This window comes from Staurois parvus, unplaced genomic scaffold, assembly GCF_062004578.1.
Source record: "Staurois parvus isolate SC_StPar_1 unplaced genomic scaffold, SC_StPar_1.0 ptg000155l, whole genome shotgun sequence".
In the NCBI taxonomy this organism is placed as follows: Eukaryota; Metazoa; Chordata; class Amphibia; order Anura; family Ranidae; genus Staurois; species Staurois parvus.
The window spans coordinates 24,265,303-24,288,007 of NW_028317951.1; the positions used below are offsets into that span (position 1 = coordinate 24,265,303).

The 22,705-nt window shown below is 40.9% G+C and overlaps 1 protein-coding gene across 1 annotated transcript in view; it reads left to right on the plus strand.

Annotated features, from left to right (window-relative positions):
• The first annotated feature begins 8,166 nt into the window (after positions 1-8,166).
• Positions 8,167-22,705, plus strand: part of LOC149463339 (actin-like protein 6A) — a 46,689-nt gene continuing 32,150 nt past the window's right edge. Inside the window, exons 1-2 of the mRNA XM_089675549.1 lie at positions 8,167-8,296; positions 18,161-18,237. Coding sequence (XP_089531675.1) covers positions 8,281-8,296; positions 18,161-18,237 — 93 coding nt within the window. The 5' untranslated portion in view covers positions 8,167-8,280. The remainder of the gene's footprint in view (positions 8,297-18,160; positions 18,238-22,705) is intronic.

The following is a 22,705-nucleotide window of genomic DNA, read 5'->3' on the forward strand; positions in this document are numbered from 1 at the left end:
CGACTCCTCATGCTGCTGCCAGGCCCGTAATCTGTCATGGGCCCCTTTTGTCGCTTGTTGGCATATTCCGCTCGTTCAGATGCTCCTTCTCCTGCTACTCCTCTTCACGGATTCCGTCAGCAGTCTTTCTTAGAATCCGTTTCCAAGAGACAACAGTTTGCGAGCACGCACCCGACGGTGCAGAAGCTGAACGTCCTCCTGTCCAAGTTGCTGCTGCCAGGCTCGTAATCTGTCATGCGCCCCTGTACCGCCTCCTCATGCTGCTGCCAGGTCCAGAGTGTGTCATGGGCCCCCGTACCAACTCCTCATGCTGTTGCCAGGCCCGTAATCTGTCATGGGCCCCTGTACCGCCTCCCCATGCTGCTGCCAGGTCCAGAGTGTGTCATGGGTCCCTGTACGGCCTCCCATTGCTGCTGCCAGGCCCGTAATCTGCCATGGGCCCCCGTACCGACTCCTCATGCTGCTGCCAGGCCCGTAATCTGTCATGGGCCCCTGTACCGCCTCCTCATGCTGCTGCCAGGTCCAGAGTGTGTCATGGGTCCCTGTACGGCCTCCCATTGCTGCTGTCTCTATCGCCACACTCTGCCATGTGCCACTTTCAGGTCTCCTCACACTGCTGGTGGTTTCCATTTTTGTCATAGGGTGCTGTATGGCCTCCCATTGCTGCTGCCTCCACCGCCACACTGTGGCTCCACACTCTGGTTTTGGCCCCGTGACTGCCCAAATGAGTGAAGTGTGCGGTGATTCTAAGATCGACGGCACTCATCTGCATGTCACACTGACTGACAGTATTATTTCTCTTCCCCAGCAGACTCCAAGGGCATTTAAATTAAAGGTACAGTGTTCTGCACTAATATTAAGTCTCTCTGAAGCCTAGAAACACCCTTTTTTAAGTTAAATTCACAGCGAATATATTCGACTCGAATCAAAATTTTTCCACGAATTCGCCGAATCAGTCGAATCGAATTTTTGAATACTTCGCTCATCTCTAGTTACAATCATATTGACTCACAAGATCCTGACCACTCAATGAGTGTACTAGCACACAGATGCTGGAATGTACAATAGAATTTTATTTTGTGTGTAAATTTTAAAAAATTGGATTCTTGTGATTATTTTAGCAAAACTTTTTATTCCTGTAATATATTGGCAAATATACAGATTTTTATTTCGTTGGGTAATTTTAGCTAAAGACAGCTGCAGAACTTCTTTAAATTTTACAAGTGCTACTTGAGTGCAGACATTTATGTATGAGCACTGTAAGCGATAGCGATTTTAAATTATAGCCAAAACTTTTTAATTTGAAATTTTAAGAATTTTTCGGGCTACAAAGGAATACCCACAGGTAACCTCAAGAGAATAACAGGCTGCTCTGGAAAAAAATTGGTATGGCTGTTTCAAGGAGCACAATATGACGATACTTGAACAAAAATTAGCTGAATGGTCGAATTGCCAGAGAGTAGCCCTTACTGTGTCAATGCCACAAAAAAACTTGGTTACAATATGCCTGACAACATCCTAACATGCTTCACAGCTTCTGACACACTAGTCTCGAGTGACGAGACCAAAATAGAGCTTTATGGTCACAATCATAAGCACTATATTTGGAGAAGGGTCAACAGGGCCAAGAATGCCATCCCCACTGTGAAGTATGGTCGTGGCTCACTGATGTATTGGGGTGTGTGAGTTCTAAAGGCACAGGGAACCTTGTGAAAATTGATGACAAGATAAATGCAGCCTGTTATCAAAAAATACTGTCAATTTTCATTCTTCTGCACAAAAGCTGTGTTGGAACGCTCTTGAATGTACCAACATGACAATGACCCTAAGCACAAGGCCAAATTGATCCTCCAGTGGTTACTGCAGAAAAAGGTGAAGGTTCTGAAGTGGCTATCAGTCTCCTGACCTTCATATCAAGCTACTCCTGGGAGATTTCAAACGTGGTTCATGGAAGATAACCAAAAATTTTGCATGACCTGGAGACTTGTTGCCAAGATGAATGTGCAGCTATATACTACCTGCAAGAATTTGGGGCTTCATAATGACAACTATTACAAAAGACTACACGTGGTCATTGATGCCAAAAGGGGAAAATACATGGTATTAAGAACTAATACTAAGGGTATGCAGACTTTTGAACGGGTCATTTCAATTGTTTACTTGGTGCCATGTTTTTTATGATTGTGCCATTTTATTATGACCTACAGTTGAATATGAATCCCATAAGAAATAAAAGTGCTCACTCATGGTACATCCTATTACCAGTTCTCCAAGGATATGCAAACTTGTGAAAACAACTGTAGGTACAGAAAGGCTTATAGGTCAGTTTGTAAAAATCCTGCTGAATTGTTACAGTCACATGAGCCTGGGACACACAGTGCTTCCATGAAATACTCTCTAAGAAGCTATTAACAAATAATTAATAAATATGTGCCACGCTCCACCTACTGAAAAACTAAAAAGATATAAATATTATAATGTAGTAATCCTCCCTCTCAAATGTGCATCCGTGCACAAACCTAATATGTGCAAATAATGATAAATACAACTATAGATGAATCAAAAATTAAATAAAAATTGAATAAATAAAAATGAAATTAGTGTTGATTAATGATAAATAATGAATAAATGTGAACACCTAAGTGCTATAGTTAATGTGTAATTAAACTAAGTTACTTATAAATTGGTTAAATAGATAATTTAAAAAAAATCTCAATATTTTTTATAATTCCATAAACATGATATCACTATTATAAATGAATAGTGCAAGTGAAATGAAACACAAACGTGATATAGAATTGGTGATATATAAAATATATATATGTGATAATAAAAAAAGGAAAAAAGTCCTCTTTATAATCTTGCTGTGCTGAGAATTATATATGCTCACCTCACTATATAGCCCAACTGTTAAGCAAGGCTATATAGGCTTTTTGTCCTTAACTGGACATGATGTGGACATCCATACTATAATCCTGTATATAAATGGTGTTAAAATGGACTGTAATAATATTCTCCTTCCACTGGGAGGCTCCCAATCTCCCTTCTGGGCTGTGAATTTAGGATGGATGAGGATTTCTCCCCTCATCCTGCAGGGGTCTATCTCCTATTTCCTCTTCTTCCCTTTGTTCCTCCAGGTTAATACATGGAAAAGAGAAATTCTCCCATAGTGCCTTAACTTTTTGTAAAATTTTATTAGATCCAAAACAGTGCGCACTCACATTAAATATAAAAATATATCGCGTTTTTGCCTCAGTATGTGCTCGTGCACAGTGACAGTACTCGCCATTCTGCTGAAGGTGGCGTCGTGACGTCAGAGCCCCTCCCCAGGGGCTAATTATAGATGAATTTTTTATTCATCTATAGTTGTATTTATCATTATTTGCACATATTAGGTTTGTGCACGGATGCACATTTGAGAGGGAGGATTACTACAATATAATATTTATATCTTTTTAGTTTTTCAGTAGGTGGAGCGCGACACATTTATTATTTGTTAATTGTTTAATCTACACAGTTTTATGAGTGTGTATTAGTGTTGATGCACCACCACATTCACAGTAGTTAGTCACCTATATTGTTTTATAATACCACTTTAGTAGCTCACAAGTATTCACTTCATATTATACTCTCTAAGAAGCTGCTCTGTTCACTGAAGAGGGACTGGGAGTTACAGATATAGCAAAATATTATTCTGTCCATCTACAACATTAGGCCTGGGCAATGCTTTGGTCTTATCAATTTTGAACAAAACTTGAGAAACTATGGTTGGCTCCTAGCACTTTAACTCTTTCCTTTGGCGTTTGGAGTATGTGATCTCAGACTCTGCACTCCTTGCACCAATGCAATTTACCAAATCTATTTGGAGAGGCAGTCATGATAAATTTCACCTTAAACCCATGAAATTACTGCTGACTTCCTTTTTTGGGCATAATGGTTTGATTTTTTTTTTTTTTAACTTTTCAAACCTCATTGAGGGCAGGTTATCCCCCTTTTTCTTATAGCGATCTCCAAATCGGACACTTTGACCAGTCTTTTACAAAAGATCTTGCATTTTCCCAGCATTACCACCTTGAGAAAGTGTGTAAAAGAGCCTTCTAGAAAAACTTTAATCTCTGATATACAGTATATAAAACTCTGAACACACTTTTGGAGGATCCATTTCCTAAACATATTTATACTGTACAGTATGTTGAAATGGGAAAAGGTGCTGACACGTGAGCTTTCCCTGGAGATCTGGCAGACACTTTGGTCTCAAACTTATAAGAGTTCCATATGCACAACCTACAAAGAAAATGCATACAAAATGTTGATGTGCTGGTATTACACCTTGGAGCTTCTGCACTACATCTACCCCGCTGCTGGCATTCTTTGTTGAAAATGACAGTCAGAAGTGGGTTCTTTATACCATATTCTGTGGCCTTGCTCTAGTATTGCATCCTTTTGGGGAAAAGTCAACTCCCTGCTTTCTAAACTAGCTGAGACATTGATACCCCTTGAAACCTTAACACACTTTTTAAGGCCTTCTAATCCAAGGTATGGAAAAAAAAACTTAAAAATTGCTATGATACATCCTTACAGAGATTTACCTACCCCCCCATAATACACAAAACTTATTGGATAAATGATATGCTGTTTGAAATACTTGGGACACCTTCTTACTCCTTAACAAGGGCTAATTTACCTTGTGCTGTGCACACTTGAGTGATTTTTTTTTTTTTTTTACCTATCATTCCTGACTGTTGTATTTTCCTTTTTGGCAGTCTTCTGCAATTTCCTCCTATTATTTTCATTATGGCTGGCCATACACTATACAATTTTCTTACAGTTTTCTGCCCAATTTCCTTTAAATTTACCTTCAACTATGTAGTGCAAGGGCCTGCTTATTTGGATACAATTGAAAGTGTTGTTTAGGTTTGACCTCCTATTATATGGTTTTTGGTAAATCTAAAGCAAAAATCTCAGGAAAATTGTGTAATGTATGGCCAGCCTAACTTGGTCAGTTTTTTGAAGCTTGTATGGGGGACCTAACCTTTGGCTAACCTTGCTAGTTCATTTCTCATAAATGCACTGAAGTGTTTTTGAACCTTTTTTCATTTGCAGCACCCATTAAAATTCTGCACAATCTCAAGGAACCCAATTTTCAAATGTAAAAAACTATACTAACAGTTTTATATAACAAATCAACATCCACACACGTAGCACACTCGATCTTGAGGTGATTTAACCTTACAAAGCAAATACACCTTTGCATACTGGTATTGACTAGTACACCAGTGTTTCTCTTCTCCCTCAGGTTTTCTTTTTCACTCAGCTAAATGTGACCGCAGTGGTAACAGAGGGGAATGGAAAAAAAGGAGCACCCAATGTGCTTCTTCTCATATGATGATGTTATTGGCTGTTAGGACACTAGCAGCTGGTTGTAATGCTGCATAATGAAAACCTATGGCTTTGTGTCACAGAAAATCAGGTTTGATCCACTTGCTGGCTTGTGGACAATTTTTGGGCAATTTGGGGTAATTTTAGGCATTTGGCCAAGGCACCGTGGTTAAAAAAGGACTGTTCAAAGTAGTATATTCTACTTAGTATGGAGTGTGATAGACGGTTTATTGTACAGAATCCTCTTAACAGAAGACTTGTTCTATTTCTTCTTTATTTGTCACCTGTATGTGACTTGTTCGTACCTAAAGTGGTTCTAAAGGCTGAAGGTATTTACCTTAATGCATTCTCTTCATTAAGGTAAAAAAAAAACCTATGAGTGCAGCTTATCTCTCAGCCTACTATTCCCCCCCCCCCATCTCCTTATACTTACCTGAGCCTGATCTTGATCCAGCGCTGTGCACGAGTGCAGCGGCTCTCTCTTCTCTCTTCCTCCTTATTGGCTCAGAGACAGCAGCAGGAGCCATTGTCTCCTGCTGCTGTCAATCACAGCCAGGGAGCAGGGATGGGGCACACAGCGTGCAGCCTGGGAGTGAGCCCACATGAGTGCCCCCATAGCAAGCATCTTTCTATGGTGGGCACTTGGCAGGGGCAGAGAAGGCAGGAGCGCCTGCGGGGGACCCAAGAAGAGGAGGATCGGGGCTGCTCTTTGCAAAACCATTGCACAGGAAAAGTAAGTATGACATGTTTGTTATTTAAAAAAAGAAAAATATGGGTTTACAATTACATTAATTTATTTGATGAAAAAGTTAGAAATATACATTAAAACAAAAAAAAATATACTGACCAAACGATTTTGTGTCGTTCAGCCACAACGTGTATGGCCAACCTAACTGAAACCAATGCACAGATTAATTGTTAAGCATAGTGGAATACAGAGTTAGAAAAAACATATGGGGGACCAAGAGAATCCACCCCTTGAGAGGCTTTAACCCCTTCACGCCTAAGGGTAAAACAAATCTAAATGCCTAAGCACAATTCTGCAACGTTGACATGTGATAGTAGAACTGTACATATCATCACAACTACTCTGTACATCCAGGTGGATTATTCCTTGATTTTTTTCAGGACAAATTGGGCTTTCATTTGGCGGTAAATGGTAATGGATATCTCCTGATTTTTTTTTTATTATCAAAGGAAAACTGACCCAAAATAGTAAAAAAAAATCATTTTTTTTATTTAGCTGTTTTTCTTGTTACAACCATAACCTACCACCAACGAACAGCCCAAAATAAATTCTCCAGCTCTTGACGATCGCAGCGATACCATATATGTGTGCGTTATTTGTTGTTTGTACCCGTAGTACAGACCAGAAACAATAGTGCACATTTTGTTTTTGCCTTTTCTTTCTACCTAAAACACACTGATGCTGACATTAACACTAACTGACACCAATTTTTTTTTTTTAAATCCTGACCTCTGACCCTGACCTTGACCCAAACACTAACCCTGGCACTGAACTAGATCAAACCTTGATCTAGGTATTTTTCTTTATTTTTTATTTTATTTTTTAATATTTATCTTTTTTTATTTTTTATTTTTTTACAAACATTTTTTTTCTCTCTATGCCAAGAGTTAGAGAGATACAATGTATCTCTCTTCTCCATTCATAGAGAGAGAAAAAACAAGGGGGCCGGGCTGCGCAGTGACTGATCACTGTGATAGCCAATCAGAGGCTATCACAGCAATCACGTGACCCGGAATCGGAGTCCCTGGTCCCAATCGTTAGAATGGGACCAGGTGCTCTCGGTGACACCGTGGTCTCTGTGCTGGGAGCGCGCCCAGCACAAAGACAGGTACGCAAATATGCGGCCTCATGGGAAAAAGCCCAGTTCCATGAGGCCGCATATTTGTGTGCCGTCGGTGTCAAGGGGTTAAAGGAAGACCAACTGCAGTGTAACAAAACAATTACTCCGTTACTGAGATAAAAAATTATTGTAAAATTGGTCAAAATGACCTTCAATCATCATTAAAACAAGGTCTGATAACATTATCACCTTGAATGACAAAGGGCCCAGCACACCCACTCAGTCCCACTGCCATTCATGCACTTGATCTTGGTTCATGTATTACATGACAAGTCATCAGTCTAGGGAACGGGCAATTAAAATTGACAAAATGTCACATGGCGGACTGTGACTTGTCTTCCCGTCCGCTACCACTCAGGGAGTGATAATAGTAGTCCCTTCCCAGGACCAATGGACTGGCCCAAATGAGCCGCCAAATACATTGTAAGACTATCATACCAGAGTCCCTACATAGATCAATATCCTTGGATGTCCTGCTGTTTTGCGGAGCATGGATTGCATTTCAATAGTCCATTAAAAGAACATGACATAATGTGGAGAGTTACTGGAATACAGAGTTCCCTCTGTTTCCTGATCTATAAATCTCTACTTTTAATGACAATAATAAAATAAAAAAAACAGCATGTGAAAAAGTGAATCTTAGCATTTCCACTAAATACTGTACTAATAAATGAAATATCTACTTACTGAAACTGCACTATGCTTTCCCTTTAAGGACTTATAGCTGAGACCTGACTGTGCAAAGGGCTGTCGTTTTAGTAAACACACATGTGCATCCACACCCTCATAAGTATATTTATTTCTGTTGCTCTCTTTTCATGAATTGTGCATGTCCTATCTGTGGTTTGGCTTTATTACTGCAGTAAAGAACAGGGTTGCTACCATAGTCCATACACCTTCCTGCCAACGCCTGTATGGGGCGTGTCACTGTGTGCCCTAAGATATAACAGTCACTGCCTGCAATTTACTGAGCCAACAGGAACTTTTGCTGTTCTGAATTGACTTGCTACTTGAAATTAAAATATATGCAGATATGAGTGGGAGTGCAGGTAAGAGGTCATTTTTTTGTTTGTAATTTTAGGAATAATTTTGGAAACAAACTATTTTAAAAATCTTTGTGTAACTTCTCATACAAAGGGAGCGAGAAGCTGTCCAATGCTCTTAAAAACTCTATGAAGCAACTGAAACAACTGTTTCTTCTCTACAACTTTCCTTGTAATAAACTTTCCAGGATACGTAGGGTAAATCAGTCTTACACAGGAATGCAGATACAAAGCACAAGCAGTCAAAATTCAGCTTTCACTGTTGCAGAATGTACTGTATATAGCTTCATTCTAGCATAGCTAGAGAGCTCCGTGATTTCTTCTTCTATAATAATGGAAATATCTCATTGTGCACTAGAATCCAAAGCAATGGGAACATCCTTTTGGTTGTCCTTTTGAAGATGAAAAATCTTTACTCACCAAAACTTAGCTCTGAACAATAATTAGTTGCAAGGAGTGCTTTCAACTATCCCCTTTTATTCATTTTATTTAACTGCTTTCCGACCGCCGTACGTATTTATTTATTTATGTATAATTTAATGTACCGTAGTTTGTCACCATTCCACAGGCATGCACAATTTTAACCACTAGCCTACAGGACACTTATACCCCCTTCCTGCCCAGGCCAATTTCCAGCTTTCAGCACTGTTGCACTTTGAATGACAATTGCGCAGTCATGCAACACTGTACCCATATGACATTTTTATCATTTTTTTGTGACAGATAGAGCTTTATTTTGGTGGTATTTAATCACCTCTGGGTTTTTTTACTTTTTCTTAAACAAACCAAAAACCACAAAAAAATTTGAAAAATGTCTTAGTTTTTGTTATACAATTTTGTAAATAAGTGATTTTTCTCCTTCACTGATGTGCACTAATGAGGCTGCAGTGATGGGCACTGATAGGCTGCACTGATGAGGAGGCACTGGTAGGTGGCACTGATGGGCATTGACAGGCATCACTGATGGGCACTGAAAGGCAGCACTCATATATGGCACTGATAGGCAGCACTAACTGGCACTGTTAGGCAGCACTGACGGGCACTGATAGGCGGTACTGATGAACACTGATAGGCTGCACTGACTGGCACTGATAGGTGGCACTGACTGGCATTGATAGGTGGCACTGACTGGCATTGATAGGTGGCACTGAAAGGCAGCTCAGATGGGCACTGATATGTGGCATTGATGTGGCACTGATGGGCACTGAAATGTGGCACTGCTGGGACTACACAGATCAACAGGGCACACTGATCATCAGTGCTCTTATGATCTGTGTACATGTCCCCTCCGAGGAATGCCGATTACTGGCTCTCCCCTACCGGCATTTCCCTGTTTACATATGATCAGCTGTGATTGGTCACAGCTAATGACATGACCAAGCCAACATCTTCGGCTCTTTTAAGAAAACTGGTTAGAGTCTGCAAAAGACTTGAGACTGGGGCAGAGGTTCACCTTCCAGCAGGACAACGACCCTAAACATACAGCCAGAGCTACAACAGAATGGTTTAGATCAAAGTATATTCATGTGTTAAAATGGCCCAAAGTCCAAACCTAAATCCAATTGAGAATCTGTGGCCAGACTTGAAAATTGCTGTTCACAGATGCTCTCCATCCAATCTGACAGAGCTTGAGCTATTTTGCAAAGAAGAATGGGCAAAAATGTCACTCTGTAGATGTGCAAAGTTGGTAGAGACATCCCCAAAAAGACTTGCAGCTGTAATTGCAGGAAAAGGTGGTGCTACAAAGTATTGACCCAGGGTGGCTGAATACAAATCCACGCCACACTTTTCAGATATTTATTTGTAAAAATTTTGAAAATCATTTATTATTTTCCTTCAACTTCTCAATTATGTGCCACTTTGTGTTGGTCTATCACAAAAAATCCCAATAAAATAGATTTACATTTTTGGTTGTAACATGACAAAATGTGGAAAATTTCAAGGGGTATGAATACTTTTTCCAGGCACTGTACCTATTTACTCGGCCTAATATCACCTTTTTTATTTTACAAAAAAAATTGGTTATCATATTGTGTTTGTGTGTTCTAAAATCTGTTCAATTGTTTTTTTTTCCTTAAAACTTGCATTTGATAAACTGCTGCGCAAATATTATGTGACATAACAAATTGCAACAGCCATTATTTTGTTCTCTAGGGCTTTTGCATTCAGAAAATATATAATAATAATAATAATATAACAGACATATCGTTAACAGTAAAATTAAAAAAAATCTGCATTGGGAGGAATATGGAGGCTGGCATTGCTGACTGTTTCATGAAATTACTAAATGCCTGTCTGTCTTTAACTTAAAGGGCCCATTTATACCTTGGCACCCTAGTGCATTGCGTAAACAAACGTGCACTAACATTCATTTTAGCATGCTGTCATACACATAGAATTAAGGCAATCCATTTAATAAATGGGTTGGCCTTAAAAAAATGGACATGTACTGTTTTTGGCAACACACAGCACATGATAGTGAGGCACCATGTGTTGCAGTGCACTGCAACATAAGGTTTGCATGTTCCCTTGTGCATTGGGGTGTAATTGAAAATGAATTGCATTGCAACACACTTATGCTGGCCATACATGATTATTTTTTTTTTTTTTCCGTTCAACCAGTGAGTCGAATGTGTGGATGGGGGAGTCACTCCTGCTGTGGTATTCTATTCTGACACTAGGCAGGCTTTCTTACCATCTGGATACACAAATCAGTGTAAAAATCCCAACAGGCTTGTTGCACACAAGTCAAATGATAGATTGACTTGTGTACAAGCAGCTAGGCCATACATGGACCGAAATTCGGTCCCTGCTGAACCAGCCAAATTTTGATCCATGTTTGGCCAGCTTTAGGCACCTAACATGCGCTATAATGCATGCTTTACTACAGCGGGGGAATGGACCTTAATAAAACTAGAACTAGCAGATTGGAAACTTTGAAGTGACGTAAGCTCTCCTAATGAGCATACTTATTTAGAGTGCTACTAAACCCACATCAGATCTTAATGTGGAAAAATCTCATGCTGGATATCTATACTGATATGGACTGGGTAATGTGTTAGAAATGTAAGGAAGCCCCATCGTTTGATGAAAATGAAAATTATCAACCTACAGAGGGCTGAATTCAAAGACACCCCGAAAATCAAAGAGAAAAAATTATGCAGAAGGCTAGTCCATTTTGCTGAAATTTCATTGCAGCAACTCAATATGGTAGTTTTTGTGGCCCCTAAATGCTTGTATGCATGCCAATATCAGGGCATGCTCCTAATGAGATGCCAGATGGTGTCATGGGATATTTCCTCCCAGACCTGGACCAGGGCATCACTGACCTCCTGAACAATCTGAGGTGCAACCTAGCTGCATTGGATAGACCAAAACATAATATCCCAGAGGTGTTCTATTGAATTTAAGTCAGGTGATGGGGGGGGGGGGGCATTCAATGGTATCAGTCAGGGTGACATTGTGTAGCCCAGCCTCTCTCAACCAGGGTGCCCAGGTACCCTGGGGTGCTTTGAGGTTTCTTCAGGGATGCCTTGGCAAAATGTCTACAAATTGCCCAAAAGTTGTCTATAAACCAGTGGGTGGAACAAGTCTGCCTTTTAGTTACACAAAGCCATAGGTTTTCATTGTGCACCATTATGGCCTTCTAGCTGCTGGTGTTCTCACAACTAATTACATCATCATTTGATAAGGAGGATGTCAGCTGCCTGCACAACATCATAATTTGACCCTCCGCTGCCCCTCTCCATCAGTGCTGGGGTTACATTAGCTCAGTGATGGAGAAAAACTGAGGGAGAAGAGAAACCATGGAATACTACTCAGTACCAGTGTGCAAAAGTGTATTTGCTTTGGAAGAATAAATCACATCTAATGTTGGGTGTCCAACATGTGTGAATGTTGCTGCGTTATATAAAACTATTAGAATAGTTTTTCACATTTTAGAATGGGGTGCCTTTTTAAAATTATGGACAGTCTTTAGGCGCTTCATTTTAGAATGGGGTGGCTCAAGACTGTCCAAATTTTAAAGGGTGCCTTGACTGAAAAAAGGTTGAGAAACACTGGTCTAGCCTGTAGAGGTCTGTGCGTCCCTCCATGGATATGCCTCCCCAGACCATCACTGACCCACCACCAAAACGGTCATGCTGAATGATGTAACAGGCAGCATAATGTTCTCCATGGCTTCTCCAGACCTTTTCATATCTGTCACGTGCTCAGGGGGAACCTGCTCTCATCTGTGAAAAGCACAGGGCACCAGTGGTGGACCTGCCAATTCTGGTGTTCAGTGGCAAATGCCAATCAAGCTCTATGGTGCCGGGCAGTGAGCACTGGGCCCACAAGAGGATGTCGGGCCCTCAGGCCACCCTCATGAAGTCTGTTTCTGATTGGTCAGAGACATTCACACCAGTGGCTTGCTGGAGGTCATTTTGTAGGGCTCTGGCAGTGCTCATCCAGTTCCTCTTTGCACAAAGGAGCAAATATTGGTCCTGCTGATGGGTTAAGGACCTTCTATGGCCCTGTCCAGCACTCCTAGAGTAACTGGCTGTCTCCTGGATTCTCTTCCATGCTCTTGATACTGTGTTGGGAGACACAGCAAACCTTCTGGCAATGGCACATATTGATGTGCCAACCTGAAGGAGTTGGACTGCCTGTGCAACCTCTGTAGGGTCTGGGTACCGCCTCATGCTACGAGTAGTGACACTGACCCCAGCCAAAGGCAAAACTAGTGAAAAGCATTCAGAAAAGATCAGTAGGGAAAAAAATGTCAGTGGCCTCCACCTGTAAAACCATTCCTGTTTTGGGGGTCTCATTGTTGCCCATCTAGTGTACCTGTTGTTAATTTCATTAACACCACAGCAGCTGAAACTGATTAACAACCCCCTCTGCTACTTAACTGACCAGATCAATATCCCAGGAGTTTAATTGACTTGATGCTATACTCTGATTAAAAAGTGTTCCTTTAATTTTTTTGAGCAGTGTAGAAAATGTTTTTTCCTGGTTATCTAAAAAATTACTCAAATGTTAAATTTGACCACATATTTGACCCTGAGAAAATGCGGGCACAAACAATCCTCAAAGATAAAATATACAGCATATATATAGTCAACACTCTTATCTTTCTTAGTTTTGAATAAATCAGGGAATCCAATAATCTTTTTGGTATATGTGTACTCCTCTCTGTTCAACAGAAGCCAGTCGTTGGGCGTACATGCTCAACAATACTGTACAAATGAACAGCATGCATGCTGCAATGTGGACAACTTTCTCCTATAACCATCCTATCAAACTCGAGCATCAACTGTCATGTGTGGTCTTTCATCTGTATAAAAAGTTCTCACCTCCTATTTTTTTTATTTTTTTTTATTTTTAGGTTCTAGCTAGAGATGAGCGAATCGAACCAGGCGAACCGGAATTCGAGTCGAATTTCAGGAAATATTCGATTCGCGGCGAAACCGAAATTTTGCCTACTTCGGGTGCGCGAATCGAACATTTCCCGATCAGCCGGCAAAAGTGTCCCTGCAGTGAGCTCCGCTATTTCTGACAGTTCTCTGACAGAAGGAACACATGTTTAGCGGTTGAAACATTGTATCTATTAGTTTACATTTAGGATACAGATGTTTCAACCACTGTACATGTGAAGAAGCTGTGAGAGAACTGTCAGAAATAGAGGAACTCTGCACATACACTTTTTGCCGGCTTGGAATTATTCTTCTTTTCATCCTACTTCTTCTTCTTCTTCATCCTCAGAAGAAGAGGATGAGGATGAGGATGAAGAAGAAGAAGAAGAAGTAGGATGAAAAGAAGAATAATTCCAAGCCGGCAAAAAGTGTATGTGCAGAGTTCCTCTATTTCTGACAGTTCTCTCACAGCTTCTTCACATGTACAGCGGTTGAAACATCTGTATCCTAAATGGAAACTAATAGATACAATTTGTATCTATTAGTTTCCATTTAGGATACAGATGTTTCAACCGCTGTACATGTGAAGAAGCTGTGAGAGAACTGTCAGAAATAGAGGAACTCTGCACATACACTTTTTGCCGGCTTGGAATTATTCTTCTTTTCATCCTACTTCTTCTTCTTCTTCTTCTTCATCCTCATCCTCTTCTTCTGAGGATGAGGATGAGGATGAAGAAGAAGAAGTAGGATGAAAATAAGAATAATTCCAAGCCGGCAAAAAGTGTATGTGCAGAGTTCCTCTATTCTGCAGATACACTTAGAGGAGCTCTGCAGATACACTTAGAGGAGCTCTGCACATACACTTTTTGCCTGTTTGGAATTAATCTTATTTCATCCTACTTCTTCTTCTTCTTCTTCTTCTTTATCCTCATCCTCAGAAGAAGAAGAAGAGGATGAAGAAGAAGAAGAAGAAGAAGAAGAAGAAGTAGGATGAAAATAAGAATAATTGCAAGCCGGCAAAAAGTGTATGTGCAGAGTTCCTCTATTCTGCAGATACACTTAGAGGAGCTCTGCAGATACACTTAGAGGAGCTCTGCACATACACTTTTTGCCGGCTTGGAATTAATCTTATTTTCATCCTACTTCTTCTTCTTCTTCATCCTCATCCTCATCCTCAGAAGAAGAAGAGGATGAGGATGAGGATGAAGAAGAAGAAGAAGAAGAAGTAGGATGAAAATAAGAATAATTCCAAGCCGGCAAAAAGTGTATGTGCAGAGCTCCTCTAAGTGTATCTGCAGAGCTCCTCTAAGTGTATCTGCAGAATAGAGGAACTCTGCACATACACTTTTTGCCGGAAACCGCTGTATGGAGGGAATGTCCCAGAACTGTCATAAATAGTCTATTTCTGACAGTTCTGGGACATTCACTCCATACAGCTGTTTCAAAACCGCTGTATGGAGGGAATGTCATAGAACTGTCAGAAATAGACTATTAATGACAGTTCTGGGACTGTCCTTCCATACAGCGGTTGAAACATTGTATCTATTTGTTTCCATAAATGGATCCATTTATGGAAACAAATACATACAATGTTTCAACCGCTGCATGGAAGGACAGTCCCAGAACTCTCATTAATAGTCTATTTCTGACAGTTCCATGACATTCCCTCCATACAGCGGTTGAAACAGCTGTATGGAGTGAATGTCCCAGAACTGTCAGAAATAGACAGAAACTGTCACAGAACTGTCCTTCTTCTCATCCTTCTCCTTCTTCTCATCCTTCTTCTCATCCTTCTCCTTCTTCTCATCCTTCTCCTTCTTCTCATCCTTCTCCTTCTCCTTCTTCTCATCCTTCTCCTTCTTCTCATCCTTCTTCTCATCCTTCTCCTTCTTCTCATCCTTCTCCTTCTTCTCATCCTTCTCCTTCTCCTTCTTCTCATCCTTCTCCTTCTCCTTCTTCTCATCCTTCTCCTTCTCCTTCTTCTCATCCTTCTCCTTCTCCATCTTCTCATCCTTCTCCTTCTCCATCTTCTCATCCTTCTCCTTCTCCTTCTTCTCATCATCCTTCTCCTTCTCCATCTTCTCATCCTTCTCCTTCTGCTTCTCCTTCTCCTTCTCCTTCTTCTCATCCTTCTCCTTCTTCTCATCCTTCTCCTTCTCATCCTTCTCCTTCTCCTTCTTCTCATCCTTCTCCTTCTTCTCATCCTTCTCCTTCTTCTCATCCTTCTCCTTCTTCTCATCCTTCTCCTTCTTCTCATCCTTCTCCTTCTCCTCATCCTTCTCCTTCTTCTCATCCTTCTCCTTCTTCTCATCCTTCTCCTTCTTCTCATCCTTCTCCTTCTCCTTCTTCTCATCCTTCTCCTTCTCCTTCTTCTCATCCTTCTCCTTCTCCTTCTTCTCATCCTTCTCCTTCTTCTCATCCTTCTCATCCTTCTCCTTCTTCTCATCCTTCTCCTTCTCCTTCTTCTCATCCTTCTCCTTCTTCTCATCCTTCTCCTTCTTCTTCTCATCCTTCTCCTTCTTCTTCTCATCCTCCTTCTTCTCATCCTTCTCCTTCTTCTCATCCTTCTCCTTCTTCTCATCCTTCTCATCCTTCTCCTTCTTCTCATCCTTCTCCTTCTCCTTCTTCTCATCCTTCTCCTTCTCCTTCTTCTCATCCTTCTCCTTCTCCTTCTCATCCTTCTCCTTCTCCATCTTCTCATCCTTCTCCTTTTCCTTCTTCTCATCCTTCTCCTTCTGCTTCTCCTTCTCCTTCTCCTCCTTCTCATCCTTCTCCTTCTTCTCATCCTTCTCATCCTTCTTCTCATCCTTCTTCTCATCCTTCTCCTTCTTCTCATCCTTCTCCTTCTTCTCATCCTTCTTCTTCTTCTCATCCTTCTCCTTCTTCTCATCCTTCTTCTCATCCTTCTCCTTCTTCTCATCTTCTCCTTCTCCTTCTTCTCATCCTTCTCCTTCTCCTTCTTCTCATCCTTCTCCTTCTCCTTCTTCTCATCCTTCTCCTTCTTCTCATCCTTCTTCTCCTCATCCTTCTCCTTCTCCTTCTTCTCATCCTTCTCCTTCTCCTTCTTCTCATCCTTCTCCTTCTCCTTCTTCTCATCCTTCTCCTTCTCATCCTTCTCTTTCTTTTCATCCTTCTCCTTCTTCTCATCCTTCTCCTTCTCCTTCTTCTCATCCTTCTTCTCCTCATCCTTCTCCTTCTTCTCATCCTTCTCCTTCTCCTTCTTCTCATCCTTCTCCTTCTCATCCTTCTCCTTCTCCTTCTTCTCATCCTTCTCCTTCTCCTTCTTCTCATCCTTCTCCTTCTCCTTCTCCTCATCCTTCTCCTTCTCCTCATCCTTCTCCTTCTCCTTCTCTTTCCTCATCTCCAAGGGCATTTAAATTAAAGGTACAGTGTTCTGCACTAATTTAAAGGCTCTCTGAAGCCTAGAAACCCTTTTTATAAGTCATCTTCGTAGCGAAGAAATTCGCATCGAATCGAATTTCACACTGGAATTCGCCGAATCAGCCGAATCGAATTTTTGAGAAATTCGCTCATCTCTAGTTCTAGCATTGACAATGTAAGTAACACTTTACCCTCCAGGAGCTTTCAATCTAAGGTCACTATCTTATACACATACTAAGGAAAATTTAGCAGGAGCTACATATCCTACCAGCATATTTTTAAAGCATGGGAGGAAATCCACCCAAGCATGAACCTGCAGATCATGCAGACTATGTCCTGGTAAGGATTCAAGCCAAGGACCCTTTGGTTAAAGCTTGGAAACAACCAACCATCAACTTTGCCAGGGTGAACCTATTGTAATACTTAAGGATACTCAACCAATATTTTTAAAAATATGGTCTCCAGGGCTAGAATATAATAGCTACCCTTTTTCACTCTAATTTATTCTTTAGGGTAATAAATAACTAATGCCCCCCCATAAATAAAACTTTCCCTAATTTACGCCCTTGCTACTAATTTCTCCCCCTTACCTCCTCTCTATCTACTTCTCTTCTTCCTCTTTTTTTCTCCTATTCTCTACCTTTCCCTTTAAATAACCATTCTCCTCTACAACTTGTGGCCAGAACTTGCCTAGCTGACAGTTGTCCCACCTCCCCCACTTTAGCTAACTGTTGTGCAACTTCACAATACAGGGACTATTTCTATCCATATAATTTCCACTGCTTATAATACTCTATCCTTCTATTGTCAAACAGAGCAATCATTTGTCCTTCAGCTATTATTATATGTCACTAACCCCTGCACTGTACCGTTTTCTTTTCTGATGCTTACTTATGATACTTGCTTGTTGCTTATTACGCTTAACATCATTCTTTTGTATAGCTGCACAGATACTATTCAATTATTTGTGATCCATTTTGAAAATTGTAATTATATTGTGCTTCTTCTACATGAGGTAATCCAGATGAGTGAAAATTCTAAACCATATATAAATTTTGAGGTTAACTTTTTGATGATTCTTATTTTAATGTAGATAAACTTGTATCCTTGGTCTTTGATATTGGCTCATTTTCAATTCGTGCTGGCTATGCAGGAGAAGACCTTCCTAAGGTAAGACATAAGTGATAATGCTTTGCTTGTAGCAAGCGTACACACAGAGACGGCCGCGGTCCTCCATTTTGTTAAGAATTCTCTATGTCTCCCCTCATTCTCCCCCTCCCTCTCTGAGAGCCACAGTAACATCTGGTCGGTGTGAGTGTTGGAAGTTTCACAGGCAGGCCAGAGCCCAGCAGGGAGCCCAGAGCTATACAACCTCTCTGAGCTGAGTGCCTGGCTGTCTAAGAAAGCTGTGCAATCTAGCACATCGTAAAAGATAACGCAAGCTTTCCCAGGAGTTCAAAAGACATTCCAGAGGAGCACGAACCAGATAACACTTTTAAAATCCATTTTTCCCCTATGTCTCATATCTTGGAATATGAGAGACTTACATAAAAACCAGGCATATCTTCAGATTGCCCACGAGAAGACAAACAGATTGATAGGTCACACTCTCTGACTGGAATACCTAGGAAAGCAGAAAATTACATCTCTGGAACCCTGCAAATATGTATTTCATATTTCATATCTACCCGTTCCTCAGATGCATCTGTATAGTAATCTACCCGCGGGTGGAATGTCACTTGTGCATAGGAAAAGTTATGAGCCAAAATATGAACTACAAGAGATTTTGGCTGTAGTTTAGGTCTACGCCCAGACCTTCCCTCCCTAAACGGGGCATTGTTCCTTGACTTCAGAGACACCCCCTGCTAGGGAACAACAAAATGGGATGTCAGGCCTAAGAGAGTGAAGTTGAAGAATTCTCCCTTTTAACATCAGAACCAACCTGGGAGACGTGTCCTTTTGCTTTGAAACTTGATCTGCAAACCCAAGGCTGATTGGCAAGTACTTTAACCCTTTAACCTCCTTTCTGTTACCTCTTTGCTGTGCTGTTGTTCTCTGTGTATTTATATATATATTGGTTACATCTTTTTTCTGTAAATATTTTTATTGCACCCTTTTGACCTTTTAGTAATAAATCTTTCCTTCTGAAAGTGTTGAACTGTTTCTATAGCTCTTTATTGCAATTTACGAATTCCTGCCTCTAAAAGAGCGCTACTGTATGTGTTTAACCCTCTGTATAACCCGTCTGTGGTGACCGTGCTATACAGATGATTATCTCAACCATCATAGTGTTATTGCTGAGATTGCCAAGTTTCCTCTTTCTCTGTACAAAAAGGAGGTGGTGGCAGTGTGAAGGGTTAATTGCGTAATTAACCTGACTCAGTAACAATCGCTCCCAGGCTGCCGGTACATCGATTGTGGTCCAATTAGTTGGAAAATTGTTGTGCAGGGTGCAGCTGGATGTGGCATTGTTACGCACGTGACATCGCGGTTTTAGATTGGCTAGTCCTTCGGTCACGAGTTTGGTGAGAAGGGCTGGAGTCTGACGCCACATTCGTCACAATGCTAGCTATGATTAAGCGCTGATGTCATCGTGAAAGGCATTAGCTGGTGTGCTGTTTTCCCTTTTCTACTGTATTGCGGAGTGTCTATTTGGATGATGATTCAATAAAGGAGATTTTATTGGACATACGGCCAACCAGAATTCTTTTTTTTGCTAAGCAATAACGTATATTGTTGGAGTAATTTATTTCCTTTTTATGTGTCTGCAGCTATTGAAAGAATAACTGTATAAACCATCAGCTATAGGAGTATGCTAGAGTAAATTAAAAAAATAACTCTGAGCTATTAAATTACAAATCTAAAAGAATATATCTGAGCTTTACAATGATAACTTCAAATTTCAAGATAATCTTAACTCTAGAATGATGACTTATTATTTAAGTGTTTGTGTAGCATTACATCACTTACATTTTATTATGTTCATGTTGACAATGTAAAGATAGCAGTCACTGTTTTTTAAAGTGAGGCAACAGGTCGAAGCTACATGGAGCGTGCTTAAGGTTGATTTATGGTTGGACACGTCAGTTTCTAATTGTTTGCATTCAGGAAAGTGTGCTGTAGCCTTTCCAGAATAGACTATTTGTTGTTGTGGAACTTTAGGTTCTATCATGCTGTGTCATTCTTGCCCATACACTCACCGGCCACTTTATTCGGTACACTTGTTCAATTGCTTGGTAACACAAATTGCTAATCAGCCAATCACATGGCAGCAACTCAATGAATTTATGCATCTAGACGTGGTAAAGACGACTTGCTGAAGTTCAAACCAAGCATCAGAATAGGGAAGAAAGAAGATATAAGTCACTTTGAATGTGGCATGGGTGTTGGTGCCAGATGGGCTGGTATGAGTTTTTCAAACACTGCTGATCTACTGTGATCTAGGGTTTACAGAAAATGGTCCAAAAAAGAGAAAATATCCAGTGAGCGGCAGTTATGTGGACAAAAATATCCTATTGATGTCAAATCAGAGGAGAATGGACAGCCTAGTTGCTGCGACGTTCAGATGGTAGGGTCAGATTTTGGTGTAAACATGAAAGCCTGGATCCATCCTGCCTTGTATCAATGATTCAGACTGGTGGTCTGGTGGTAGTGGTGGTGTAATAGTGTGGGGGATATTTTCTTGCCACTAGCAAGGTGAACCTAATAGAGTGGCCGGTCAGTGTATATTTTGTAACATCTCAGAATAAAACATTTAAAAAAAAGTTACTTTCTAGCTGTTAAAAAAAAGTTGCTTTAGCACAGGAGTCTCCAAACTATGGTCTGTGGGCCACATCCGGCCACTAAAAGATTTTATCTGGTCCACTAGGGTCAGTAGCATTTCCTTAATGTGCAAAGATTGAGAATTAAGGCCAGAAGAAGCTGCCTAAGGTCTCCGCTTCAATCCCACCCATCCTTTCTCTGATGTAAGGGGGATTCTGATGAGTACCCTGATGTAATGGGGGATTCTGATGAGGACCTGATATAATAGGGGACTCGGAAGATGCAACAGAAAGTTAGAATGAATATAAAGTGATAGGAATCCCTTTTTAGACAGTTGTCACCAGGGGCGGACTAACCATTCGGGCGCTTGGGATTGCCCGAGGACCCAGGGTCAGTAGGGGGCCCCATGAGATGCCCTTGGTACCTTTCATAGGCTTTTTTGGGTGTGGTTTGGACACAGGGGCCCCATGATCCTTATTGACTGGGGGCCCCATGAGTTGTCAGTCTGCCCCTGGTTGTCACTGTAACTGGTGTTCCCATTACAAGATTTCCCCTCCCATTTTCCTTTACTAAGAGCCCATTCACACCATTATATTGTGGCAACACCTGCATTACATGTGTTGTTGGTTCAACGCAATCTCATGCACTGCGGTGCACAGACATGCATTTTTGGTGCATATGTTATAGAAAATGCTGCATGCACAATTATTGGTCTGTTGTGGTATTTCAGGCAGCTCATTTAAATGAAGCTAATGCATAACACAAGGCACAACAACGTGTGTGTTGGACCAGGCTGGTGTGAATGTGCCCTAACTTTTTCAATGACAGTGATCTCCAATACAAATAGAGAAATCTCCCCAATAGAGAAATAAGCAAAAACTTGACAGAGAGCCTAACCCTTCCCCACCTAATCCAAAACTAAAGAAAATAATTGATGTTGCATGTACCTCTTAACTGCACATTCTATTTGGACTCACAAGGTCAGCAAGATATTTAAATCGGTGTTAACAAAAAAACATAGTTTTTTTTTCTAAACTGACCAATGACAAATGTGCAAACACACAAGAAAATGAAGCCCAGGCTCTAATATGTATTTATCCTTTTGAAGAGCGCCTCAGGCATCCCCTAACAATGTAGCATCAGTCTACCCTGACCACAGCTGGCTACATATTTTAGTTGTGCAGATGTTGCAAGTTCATGCTGGGATGCAATAATCAAGCATTCTACATGGAATATGCAGAGTCAGATGCCATCATGGTGGGCATCACTGATGTCTCAGCATACATCTTAGTAAGGTGACAGGTGATGGGAGGCTTCCTTTCCCCCTCTCAATAATATATAGATTGCCATAGATGACCTCTGAAAATACTAGTTATTTTGTCGCAAATCATCAGTAACGGCCCTGGAGCAAGCATATTACTGAAAGAGTCAAGGGGAGGTAATAATTCCTGATCTAAAAATAGATACTGTAGTTTCCTTGAACCAGAAAGCTAAATCTACAGTCAGACACATGAGCATGTGTGCTCCCATCTGGGACCTGAGCCAAGCTGTGTGCATCCATAGATACACACAAGGCCAAGCAAGCCAAACCCCTGCTTCTTCCTCCCATCAAACTGAATAACAGCTGCAGAAACCTGTCACTCCCCCTATCCTCAGCAAGACTCTACAACCTGGAAGTCTGGGGAAAGCTGTATAGTGAGACCTAAAGTCAATGGTGAGGAAGAGCAAAAAAAGCAAGTGTTTAGGGACAGGGGGCTTACAAATGTCCTGGAACATTTTTTACAAAATATATTACACTGTTCTGCCCCCCATGTGACAAAGTCCTGTGCATTCCTCTTGTCTAGGGAAAATGTAAGAGACAGGCTGCAGTTAGGAT